Source organism: Macaca mulatta, chromosome 9 (assembly GCF_049350105.2).
Source record: "Macaca mulatta isolate MMU2019108-1 chromosome 9, T2T-MMU8v2.0, whole genome shotgun sequence".
Lineage (NCBI taxonomy): Eukaryota > Metazoa > Chordata > Mammalia > Primates > Cercopithecidae > Macaca > Macaca mulatta.
Window position 1 is genome coordinate 74171806 of NC_133414.1, and position 13076 is coordinate 74184881.

General features: G+C 45.3%; 1 protein-coding gene across 1 annotated transcript in view; it reads right to left on the bottom strand.

The window, feature by feature from the left end:
* The window catches only part of LRMDA (leucine rich melanocyte differentiation associated), a 1122954-nt gene extending 1109896 nt beyond the window's left edge, over positions 1-13058 (bottom strand). Inside the window, exons 1-3 of the mRNA XM_077947977.1 lie at positions 12981-13058; positions 12146-12298; positions 5721-5821 (exon numbers count right to left, since the gene is read on the bottom strand). Coding sequence (XP_077804103.1) covers positions 5721-5821; positions 12146-12298; positions 12981-13058 — 332 coding nt within the window. The remainder of the gene's footprint in view (positions 1-5720; positions 5822-12145; positions 12299-12980) is intronic.
* Positions 13059-13076: the final 18 nt, after the last annotated feature.

Genomic DNA, 13076 nt, shown 5'->3' on the forward strand with positions numbered 1-13076 from the left:
AAAATTAGCTAGGCATGGTGGTGGGCACCTGTAGTCCCAGCTACTCGGGAGGCTGAGGCAGGAGAATGGCGTGAACCTGGGAGGCGGAGCTTGCAGTGAGCCGAGAGCTCACCACTGCACTCCAGCCTGGGTGACAGAGTGAGACTCCATCTCAAAAAAAAAAAAAAAAAAAAAAAACAAAGAAGGATGTTCATTACATGAGTGGTTGAAACCTAGTGCCTTTCTTCTAACTAACATCTTGGCAGGCAGTAAATACAAATTCAGCCACATAAAAAAAAATCACCCAAGCAGATCAATTAACAAATAGGGAGATTAAATAAATAATCAAAAATCTCCCAACAAAGAAAAGTCCAGGACCTGATGGCTTCACTAGTGAATTTTATCAAACATTTAAAGAACGAACATCAATCCTTCTCGAACACTTACAAAAAATTGGAGAGGAGGGAATACTTTCAAACTTATTTAATAAGACCAACATTGTCCTGATACCATAGCCAAACAAGGGCACTACAAGAAAGCTACAAGCCAATATCCCTAATGAACATACAAGCAAAAACACTCAACACAATCAGCAAACCAAATTCAACAGCACATTAAAAGAATCATGCACCATCATCAAGTGGGATTTATCCCTGGAATGCAAGGATAGTTTAATATATGCAATCAATAAATGTGATGGACCACATTTAATGGTATATATACCACATTAACAGAATAAAGGATACCATATTAACAGAAAAAGCATTTGACAAAATTCAACATCCTTTCATAATAAAAACTCTCAACAAATTAAGTATAGAATGAATTTACCTCAACATAATAAAGGCCATATATGACAAGCCCACAGCTAACATCACACTTAACAGAAACAAGCTGAAAACTTTTCCTCTAAGATCAGGAATAAGGATGCCCACTCTCACCATTTCCATTCAGTATGGTAATAGAAGTCCTAGCCAGAGCAATTAGGCAAAAAAAGAAATAGGAGGCATATAAATTGGAAAGAAAGAAGTAAAACTATCTCTGTTTGCAGATGACATGATCTTATACATAGAAAACTGTGAAGACTACACCAAAAAACTGTTAGAATAAACAAATTCAGTAAAGTTGCAGGATACAAAATCAACACATAAAAAGCAGCTGCATGCCTATACACTAACAAAGAATTATCCAAAAAAATTAATCCCATTTACAATAACATGAAAAAGTAAAATATTTTTATAGGAATAAAATTTATTCCTAGAAATTAACCAAAGAGGTAAAAGATCTGTACAATGAAAACTATAAAACATTGATGAAAAAAATGGAAAGATACACACATAAAGGAAGATATCCCATACGACCTAAAGCCATCAACAGGTTCAATGCAATCCTTATCAAAATTCCAATGGCATTTTTCACAGAAATAGGAAAAAAATCCTAAAATTCATGTGACACAAAAGACTCCAAACAAAGCAATGTTGAGCAAAAAGAACAAAGCTAGAGGCATCACACTACCTGACTTCAAAACATATTACAACGCTATAATTATCAAAACAATACATAGTAACATAAAAATAGACATATAGACCAATGGAATAAAATAGAGAGCCCAGAAATACATCTATGCATTGACAGTCAATTGATCTTCAACAAAGGTGCCAAGAACACACAAAGGGGAAAGAACAGTCTCTTCAATAAATGGTGTTAGAAAAACTGGATATCCATATGTGGAAGAAAAAATTGATGTCTTATCTCACACCATATACAAAAAATTGATCCCTTTTCTCAGATCATATGCAAAAATCAACTCAAAATGGATTAAGAACTTAAACATAATGTAATGTACAGCATGGTGGCTATAGTTAATATTACTGTATTGTATACTTGAAATCTGCTAAGACAATAGATCATTCATGTTCTCTTCATACAAAAAAGGGAACTGTGTGAGGTAAGGGATATGTTAATTAGCTTCAGCTCAGTAATCATCTCACAATGTATGCATCTCACAATGTATGCAGAACATCATGTTGTATGCTACAGATACAACTTTTAGCTGTCAGTTATGCCTCAATAAAGTTGGGAAAAGATTTAAAAATCACATGTTAGTATATGCATGTAACTCACATGTTAGTAAATCACATGTTAGTATATGCATAGTATCTCTGGAAGATGACACAAAAACTGAGTAACAATAGGTAGCTGTACAAAGGGAACCTGGGAGGCTAAAGGACATGGTGTAAATGAGACTTTCTTCTCACTGCATGTTTGCTCCTTCTAAAGGTTATGCCATGTGCATGTATTAACTATTTAAAAACTGAATAAATAGAACTCCTTGTCTAAAAGTAAACTTTGCCCTAAAACACAAATGTACTGCAGCTGATCTTGCAACCTAGGGGAGTGCAAAGTTTTTATTTATCAAGGTACTGCTCTGTTTAAGGCAGTATCCTGATATGACTTTTGGAGGTTAAAAAAAAAAAAAAAAAAAAGCCTGTAGAGATGTTCTAGAAGGAGAGGAAAGGGTTAATTTTTCTGTATATAACAAGGGAAGAATTTTGTGCTTCTGAGAATAGCTCTGGAAAGATAGTAAGTGGCATGGAAAAGAGAGAAAGTGCCTAGGAGAAAGAGGCATTAGTCACATGCAGGAGGCCTGACCCTAATTAGAGGCACTGCCAGGGAGAAATTCTCTGTGGCAAGCAGAACCTCAAAAATGTCCAGGAACAGTGCTATCCCAACCTTATGTCCTGCTCTGTGCCACAATTACCACCCAACCCTCTTCACTACACCTTCAGCTAGCAGTACAAATCAATATGTAATAACATGGTGTTGGGCTTTGGAAAAATGAAGGGGGTATCCCAAGTGAGGCCAGGCAGGCTGCTCAAGAGGAAGAATAGCAGACAACAGAGCCGAAATATGGTCAGGGACTGCAGTGTGCTGGGTGCAGGGCAGCCTGACTGGGAAACATGCTCCCTGCAATCCCATGGAAATAGTGAGGGGCAGAGGGGCCTAGGGAGAAACTTTCTACAGAACATGGGATATGGATTTACAATATTTCATTTGGATATCATGATCCCTGAAGCCTAGAGAGCTTGGGTCATCCACTCCATCCCCACTCATTTGGAAGGTAAGTTTAGAATCTCCTGTCTCTTCTCTTCTCCCTATTTTACCCCCTCCTGCCTCTCTCTCTCTCTCTCTCTCTCTCTCTCTCTCTCTCTCTCTCGCTCTCTCTCTCTCTCTCTCTCGACAGAGTTTCACTCTTGCTGCCCAGGCTGGAGTACAATGGTGTGATCTCAGCTCACTGCAAACTCCACCTCCCAGGTTCAAGTGATTCTTCTGCCTCAGCCTCCCAAGTAGCTAGGATTACAGGCATCCGCCACCATGCTCAGCTAATTTTTTGTATTTTTAGTAGAGACGGGGTTTCGCCACATTGGCAAAGCTGGTCTTGAACTCATGACCTCAGGTGATTTGCCCAGCTTGGCCTCCCAAACTGCTGGGATTATAGGCATGAGTCACTACGCCCAGCCTCTGCTTATTCTTTTTAAGAGGAATTAGCTAAGCATCTAAAACATCTTAGATGTTGATTCAGCTGAAGGCAAAGATAGAGACCAGTGCCCTAATAAGCTCAAATCTTCCTCTAATACCCCAGAGAAATAGTGTTGCCTCCCCTGCTCCTCCCTCCAATTAGGTAAATAAAGAAGATCAAAGGTGATCCACTCCCAAGCACACCCAACTCAAGTCAGGAGTGCTTTTCTCCATTCTGGTCTGCAACTGTCTCCAGCATAACCAAGTCCCTAAACACAAACTTTTTCTGAACATTAGACCTCACCCCTCCACTGCTTATCCCTGCCCAAACTCAGCTACAATCCAGTGTGGAGCTCACACACTGACGAAAACACGGACAAGAACAGGCTCCTACCGGATGTGAAACCAACTCAAACTCAACGCTACAGAAATGTGTCTCCTCTCAACAAAGGAAAATACAAATCTTCGGTGTTCTCCTTCTGAATCCACTCTTCAGCCACCCCCTTACTAAATTTTCCTGCATCTAGGATGTGTCATTTCCTACAATAAATCCATATAGATCCAGCCCCTCAGAGCCAACAGCCCCTTCTTGCCACACATACACACCTCCCAAGGTCCAGTCCCTCCTCTCCCAAAGAAAGGCGGGGCCCCTGGACATCACAAAGATGGTTGTGTTTCCTCAGACCTGACAGCCCAGTCCCATGACCCACATACACTGATGCTCCCTCATGCGGCCCAGCCTCCTCAAACCCACATCCGGCTCCCACTAACTACTCAGGGCAACCACAACCCCGAGCCCCAGTGCCCTGAGCCCCTGGGGGCCGGTCACACAGGAGGAACTCCTTCCATGCCCAGGAAAGGGAGACTTTTGCCTGAGTCTGCTCTGGGAGGCTGGAGCACTCAAAAAAAGTGCTCAGAAATAGATATCTCAAAAAAAAAAAAAAAATCCTTCATTTCTCTAGAGTCAGCATGTATTTATTTGGCTTCTTCTCATCACTGTGTACTACTTACAACTTGTCAGTTTCAACCTCTCCCCAGATGCACAAAAACCCTTTGGGAGTAAGGAAGAATACAGAGACAGTGGCCACTCTCCATCCACCACAACCCTCAGGGTGCCCCTTTCCTGGAGACAGTGCAGCTGTGTGTGGCCGCGTACTCCCGAGCAGCATCCGAGGAGTTCCGCTGGCTGACCTCAAACAAATCCTCTTTTACCTCTTGTGCCTTATGGCCCTGAGTTGTGTTCAGTTTCCCTCAAATTTCTAATTCCCAAGTATCCAGATTCAGCAGTGGGAAATGAAGACTCCGAGGCCTAGAAGCAGGAAAGTGCCTGGGCCCTGGAATGGAATTCAGGTTCCTCATCTCTCCTTTGACCCCAGGACAGTCTGTCCCACTCAGAGGGCAGCACAGCTCTCAAGGAGGGCACTGAGGAAAAAGCCCTGGGTGGCACCAGCTTGTTAGGAGAAAAGCAATCACCCTGCCTGACCCCTGCTCTTATCCCACTGACACCTGCTTTCCAAGTACCTCTTACTTCTCTCCTCCAAGCCCCCAAATCAGGCACAAGGCATAACCTTTTAGGGAGAAAGGAAATAACTGCCTGTATTCTCCACTGGAATAATATACAAGATCACACTTACCTTTGCCAAGACTTGAACAGTTGTCAGAGAGTTTCCCTCCCACCCACCCCACACTAACAGTGTTTAAATTGCTTTGAAACACCATCTGGGAGACATTATCATCACAAACATTTAAAGCTCCAATTCATAAAAAGGCAAAAGAAAGAAAACACACACCCTACCTGTGACTCGACAAATGTTTTGGGACATGTGTTTATCCTAAAAAAGCACACCTAGACACCCCAAAACACTCTTGCGGGCTCCATCTCATTCCTTCCCCAAGAGTATTCTGACCTGTCTGCACAGGTATCCATGAGAAATGAAAAGAACATGGTGAAAACATGATGGCCCTCTCATAGGAACTGGTGTGAAATGGATGAGGCTCAACATGCTGCCTAGGCATCTTCAGCAGCACAAAAAAAGGCAGCCAAGGAATCACCGGACACAGTCAAACCTTTGGGGCATGATTCCACACCTCTCAGAGCCTTCTGCTGAATAAAAGGACACCCTATGTGGAGTTGGAACATTTGACTTTTATCTGCCGGCCCTAAAGTACCCGGGAGGACTGGGTCTCCCAGGCCTGGCCTACATCTTGTGAAGGTTACATACCTCAGAAGGTTAAAGCTCAGATCAAGCCTCTTTGCAAAATGTCCACAGTCCCTGCCAAGGTGCTCTGGAATTTCTCTGCAGTCCTGGCCTATGTAGGACACCTGGAAATTAAATGGAACAGAAACAATGTGGCAAACGGAAATCACCCATCTGCTCCCAATCCTGAAATTATTGATCCAATGATTGCTTCTGCAACTTGAAATGCAAGTTTCTCACACACAAAAAGGCCACATTTGTGACTGTTTCCCTGATCAAATCAGCTTTGGGGGCTCCAAGGACACCACCAACAGCTCCCCTTTCCTGGTGCAGTTAACATGATGGAGACTAATCCCAAGACAATGGAAATTGGACTAAAATTGGCCAGATTCAGGTGTCCAAAAGAAACCTGAATATCAGGGCACGTTGATATAACTGCAACAATCGCCCTCTCACTCAGGGGCTTTTGCAACAGCTGCTGCTCTGCCGCTTCTTCTCCCTCTCCTCCACTGCCCCCCAGTACCCTGGTATGCACATTACCTCATAAAACACACAGCAGATGCACTTACCAGCATTCAACCTTCAGGGTGCTGGAACAAACAGGGTTGGAAAAGAAAACCTCCCCAGACCACCAATCCCATCCAGTTGCCACCGTGTACAAAATGCCCTCCACACCCAAAAAAAGCTGATTTGAAGGCCACAGGGCAACAATGTGTGCCCGGGGCTCCTGAATGTCCCTCCTCCAGAGGCCCTTTGGCAGCCAATCCCACACTGTGCACAAAGTTGTTTCCCTGGGCATTCTTCTATCTATTACAGATTATTTATTATTAAGTACCTGTATGTGCCCAAATATTAAAAGGCTGAACTGAACTGATTCCAGAACTGATGCCTGTGAGAAGGTCAGTGGGCATTCTCACTACCCTAATCACCCAGTTTTTGGAACCCATTTTTACAGACAGCACTCTGTGGGCAGACTAGCAACTAATCCCCAAACCATAAAATAAACCCACGGGGCTGAGCTGACCAATGGGCCACAATGCATGCTGTTTCCCTAAAGTACAACATGCTCAACCCCCAGCTCGAAATCCAAGCCCAACACATGGCTACAACCTTCTTCTGGTTTCCCTACAAATCACATTCTTCCACATATACAGACAAAGATCTCTTAGAATGAGAAAGAGATTCCCCAGGAGGTTGTTTCCTCATGGGAAACAAGACTACGGTGACCATCTTACATCCTTAGATATTAGGTTCAACCATGTGAGCTACGAATATCCATTTTAGAACCACAAAATAGCTCTTTTACATGGTTCAACCTCATATAAGCTACACTGAACCCTGACACCCTCAACATCTCCAGTCACCTCTCAACCTTCTCCTATCCACTGAGGACAAACTGCTGACAATGCAATATCCTATATCCACTCTCCTTCAGTAACTTCATTCTAGGAGAGAAAATAAGGAGAAAGAACAGAAAAACAGCTGACTCCAAGAAAGTAATTTTGACTCAAGAAGATATAGGCTAAAAAATAAAGGACTCTAAGTTCAATCTAGCAGTCTCTCCTCTTTCTACCTGGGGTCCATCTTTCTTCACAATTCTTTGTGTAATAAATTAAGTTCTGCTTCCAAGCGGAGAGAGAAATCATACGCCAAAGAGAGACTGTGGCTATAAGGCTCTAGTCCATCTGGGGGCTTCGATCTCCCTCAGGATCTCTGCTTAATCAGCAGCTTCTTCTGTATTGTACATTCACAGTGAACCCCAGGTCCATGGCACTCACCAGAAAATCCATCCCATTCACCCCAGCCTGCACCACTACCTTGTACATATTATCAGTCAAGACCTCTGTGATATATATAGTAGAGACATTGAGTTTTAGATGTAGAAACTGAGTTCTTTCCTCTTAGAATGGCCAAGGACTAAATCTCAGAGAGACCCAGTTTGTCAAAACTTCTTATGTTTTATACAAGGAAACTAAGACTCCAGAGGCCTGTCCAGCACAATACAGCTTCTTAGTGACAGAGCCCAGATCAAGTCCTATACCATAAATAAGGACTTCCAACTTGGGAGCCATGGAGTGTTTACAAATCTACATGTGGGTTTGAGATTTCTCTCTTTTTTTTTTTTTTTCTTTTTCTTTGTAAGAGATGGGGTTTCGCTGTGTTGCTCAGGCTGATCTCAAACTCTGAACTCAAGCAATCCCCCCACCTCAGCCTCCCAAAATAGCTGGAATTGTAGGTACAAGCCACCATGTCAGGCAGACACGAGTTTTCTTGATCAGCAAATGCCAATGGTGCATCTATCACATGTTTTGGCTTCAAAATGAGTCTTCTGAGCTGAAAGGGCAAGAACTTCTCCCATGGTGCTACACTGAGGGCCCAAGAAGACTGTTAGAGCCTGGGAAAAGAGAGGGATATTTGCTTCCCTTTTTCTTATGTAGGAGTTCCATTCAAAGCAAACAGGAGCACCAAGGAGAGCTATCACCACAAAGCATTTGGATCACTCACAACATCTGATGAGACTGTCAGCAGCCTGTTTCATTACATGGTCTTAACTATATGACATCCCAGGAAGACTAAGAAAAATACAAGTTGTTCTCATTGTTCTCAAATGTGAAGACCAAGTCTCAAAAGTTTAGCATGAGAACCAACTTGGTAAGTAATCTGCATGCTTAGATAACCCCTGTGGTAAAGTAGAAGCTTTTAGAGATGTGAGTTAAGCCGACCAGGCTGAAGGGCTCAAATCGGCTGGAAAAGGCTTAAAAGCAGCAAGCAGTCACTGCCAGATATTGCAAGCAACACTTGAAGCTAGAAAAAAGACTTAAGAAGAGCTTCTGAGGGAAGACATTACCTCTCAGGATGTCAGGAAGCTTCTTAGAGCACAGGACCACCTAATGTAAGATGCAAGGCCAGAAGAGCCAAACCAAAAATAGTTTGCTTCTTCAGCAAAAGGGAGATGGGATACAGAGATTAATATATCTTAAATGGCACAGAAGCAAGAGCATATTCAGAACACCACTGTATTTAGTCAATTACCTTGATTTAGACTGCATTGAGGAACAAAGATTCGAACTTATAATTTCTCTATTTTCTATAATTTGTACCCTAAGACTTCCACCCTGTGTGGAATAACAGGAAGGGACACCATCACCAGGCAAATGAAAATACAACAAGTTAAAGATCCCTATGGAGAGGAAACTAGAAAGGGAAAGGAGAGTCTGGAAGGGGTCCCCATCCATGTACACACACAATCCCTCCGAGCTGAAGCTGCAGAAAATGACCAAACCATAGAAGACTGCAGGTTTCACTCTGCTTTGGGACTTTCTAGCTCCCAGGGCATTTCTGGAGATGAGTTTGTCAACAGTCAGATGTTGAGGAGATTATTTTATGATGCCTGCCCCTAGCCAGGGGTGGGAGATCCTCGATTTTAAATTTGTAATACTGAGCTGGGCACAGTGGTGCACACTCGTATTCCCAGCTACTCAGGAGGCTGAGGCAGGAAGACAGCTTGAGCTCAGGAGTTCAAGGGTGCAGTGAGCTATGATTGCGCCACTGCATGTCAGCCTGGGCAACAGAGCAAGCCCTTATCATTCATTCATAAATAAATAAGTGTATGTGTGGTACTGGAAGCTGTTGGAGTAGAAACAACCATAGGTAGAAATCTGATTCCCGGTACTGCCACTGCTAGCTGTGTTGTCGCGGATAAGTCACCATCTTCGAGTCTCTGTTTCCTCTTCTGCAACTGGACTAACACTAACTCCTCCAAAAGTGTAAAGAATAATGTAAAAACCAACATGTATTAAATGCCTATCATGTGCTTGTTATCTATTCAATTCTTATGAATCAGCCCCATGCATATTATTGTCCCTATTGTACTTACAGGAATGCAATGAGCTAACATATTAAAAGTGCACAACACTGTCCTTGGCACCCAGTGGCCACTCTGTTAAACAGCTGTTGAATGAGACCACTCTCCCCACAGAAGGGATTCATTAGTCCAGTATCTCTTGGGCACAAGATTTCAGTGCCCAAATTCCAAGTTTGTATTTGTGTCTACAATTGTATTAAGTTGTCTAAGCTAGAGGAAAGAGAAATGACTTAATGCTGAACATAAATGATGCATTCAAGCCAAGAGAAGCCAAATGAAGTCAGACCCATGGCAAATGAAAAGACTTTTACAGAGAAAAGCAATAGGAAGACTGCAACATCCCCAGGCATGTGGCATCATAGGCTTGTGGAGCTCCTAAAAACCAGCTCCACAGCAGTCAGCCCACAGTGGCCTTAAAAGCAGTGACCTAACTTCAAGCCAAGCAGCATTCATCTCATTAAATTGTTTAATTGTATAGGATTTTTTTTCTTTGCACTTAAACCATCCCTTTATTTGGGATTTATAGGTCTCTGGATACGGGAAATTTGTATCTGGCTTTATGTTTTAATATTTGAGTAACACTGTAATAAAAACTATATTCACACGATGGGCTCATGGGAAGTTTTGCGGGTTTTATTTTTCTCCCTTTAAGAAGGATCTACTAAAGTCTGACAAGTACTGTTCCATGCTACCCACATTCAAGGTGCTACCTCTTAAAACAGCAGCCATTAGAAATCACTGGGAGCAGAATGTGAAAAACAAAACAAACAAACAAAAAAACACAACCCTCTGGGGCCTGGCACTCAAATCCACTAACCTGGGCAGTTTGGGAAATGGGGCACTAAGACTCTCCAGGGGCATTTTCCCAACCTACCTTCTTAGCTCCTCCCCAGGCAACTCGGTCTAGTAAAACAGTCCCCAAGGGCCTAAAATGCTTCACCCACACTTCCATGAATGTCCTTGGGCTGTGTGGAGTAGGCTAAGAACAGTTGTTGCAGGAAAAATCAAATCTAGGAAACGCAGAAAGAGCAAAGGGAAAGGAAGCACAGGAAAGTGCTCAGCCCCCTGAACTTGTAGCAAGTTACACCGGGAGAATACTACATCTGAAAACACAGAGACCTAGGGTCTGGGGGGCGGGGAACCCTCCTTCTTAGGTAGATACTCCAAGAGAAGGAAGAGGCCCTCTTGTCCAGTCCCTCCCGCCAGGCAGGCATAGTAACTCCCAGGAAAAAAAAAAAAAAAAAAAAAAACCTTTCCCCGATGGCTGAACAAGACGGGTCATTTTTAGCCTCTCTGCAAGCTGGTAGCTCACTTCCGAACTCTGGTCTTTCTCCAGCTCTCTCCTCCCAGGCTGTGGGTCAAGGGACAGAGCCAGTATTCCTAAGCAACAAAAATGTTAAATGGGGGGGGGTGTACAGAGACAAAGGAAAGGCTTATTTCCAGTAACACCTGGCATGGTGCCTGGCATACAGTAGGCACTCAATAAACATGTGTACCTGATGAAATGACAGGACTCTGGAAAAAAAGAAAACAGGCAGCGGCTAGTTTAACGGGCAGCACAGATGGCCCTCACTGCATCTGTAGGAGCTGTAAAAACCCCTAGAACCTCCTCTAAGGAGGAATCATTCCCTTCAGCCCAAAGTAATCTCAAAATCCAATTGTGCCTGACACTACCTGCCTTAGGCAATCCAAGAGGAGAGCTTCAAAAACTCAGAACTATTTCTCCAGGGTGTGCAGGGAAAGGTGGGAAGTAAGAGGGCTCTAGCTTCATCAGAGAAGAGAAGAGGTTAAAGACAGAGAACTGGCTTTTTCAGCAGGTAAGAAAGACACCTGGTCCCAGCGTTGCTGGGTTCATCCCTCCAGCCATGAACACCTGAGGCTTCACTACAGAGCTAAAAGCATGTAAGTCTGGGTGTCTGGCACCCAGGGTTGAAACTGGCGTGTTGCCATTCATCACAGACTCCTGTTCAAGAAATCGAGTGTGGAAATAGAACTGGAGGTCGGTAGCCTTCCATCAGCCTTTGGCTATGGGGTAGCCCATTCAGCGCAGGGCCCACCAGCACCCTCATCTCCAGGGATGTGCTGGGACTTTGGGTACCCTAGACACTTTTGCCTACATAAACCCCTTCCTCTATTTACAAATAAGTAAATTTATATATTACAACTTCATTGGTATAAAGATGACTATATCAATGTGATTTATCAAAATGGATTATTTGACCAAAAGTTTTAAAAATTCGGATTATGAAATTGGAACATTTTCTGTGGGCCCCCAAAAGTACCGGGGGCCGTCAGCACGGTGTCCGCTGGGCCTGTTCAGTGAGGCGCTAAGGGCAGAGGGAAGTGGGGGGAACGGGGGACCTTCGGGGTGTTCTTCCCGCAGAGACAGGGTGTGTGCCAGGCCCGAAACGGGGTCTGTAGTCGCCCCACTAGGGCGAACCTGAGCACCTGACGCTCACCGCCTGCAGATGCAGCCCCCTGAGGCGGGGACAGGGGTGTCTAGGCCCTGGGGAACCCCTGTGCGCCGCTGTTCCTCCCCACGCGGACTGCGCCCCGGGCGGAGGCGGGGCTGGCCGGGACTTACTTGAGTTCCACTGACCACGAGCCCGGCCATGGCTGCCAGGACGCGGCGGGCGCGCGGCACGGAGCGCGGGGGCGCGGCGGCGGCGGCGGCGGCGGCAGCGGGGAGCGCGGCAGGGGAGCGCGGCGGGCGCACAGTTCCGCACTGGGCAGTCAGCTGACCCAGCGGAAGCCGGAGGCGTGGGCCGGCCGCGGGCACCTCAGCTCAGCCGCGCGCCGCCGCCGCCGCCCCTCGGCCCGGCCCCCGCGCAGGTGAGCCCTGGCCGCCCACTGCAACAGGTGGCCCGCGCCCCGACGGCGGCCTGACCCCGACTCCCCGCGCCCCTCCCTCCCCCGGGTGTCCCAATGCCTAAAACTCCATGACCACAACTTTATCGCGTTAGTCTGGGCCAGGCCTGAGGTGGGGGGATTCCTATCAGGGGCGCCCCTTCTGAGCCGTTAGCTGAGCTGTAGCCAGCCGGGCCTTTCCTGCATTTCGCAAGCTGCGTTACATAAGGGCCCTCAACTGCAGCGAGCAGGGGCCTCTTGGCTGAACTCCCCTCCCCACCAAAGCTGGTAAATTAGAAGGTTGAAGGACTCCTGGTGGGGCGGAGTTTCCATTTGTAGGAGGGGAGGGGGATTGGGGGGGTTGAATTTCCCTATAAATAAAACGTGGGCTTGGTTAAGACCACCCCATCCTTTCCCTGTGGCCTCTAAGAGTTGACAGTAATAAACCCTGGGGAAGGATAATTGGCTGGTGACCCCAAGTTTCAGGCTTTTCTTCTCCTGCTTCTCAGAGGGAAAGAAATTTGTGAGGCTTAAAGTCATCAGTGGGGTCATTCGCGCTGTTCCCCACCCACCCCATCTGGAAGAGCTGGCCATGGGCCTCCTGTCTGGATGAAAGTAGACCCGGTGGGCAGGTAAATCCCTAAACCCATGCCTGTTTTTCTCTGAAA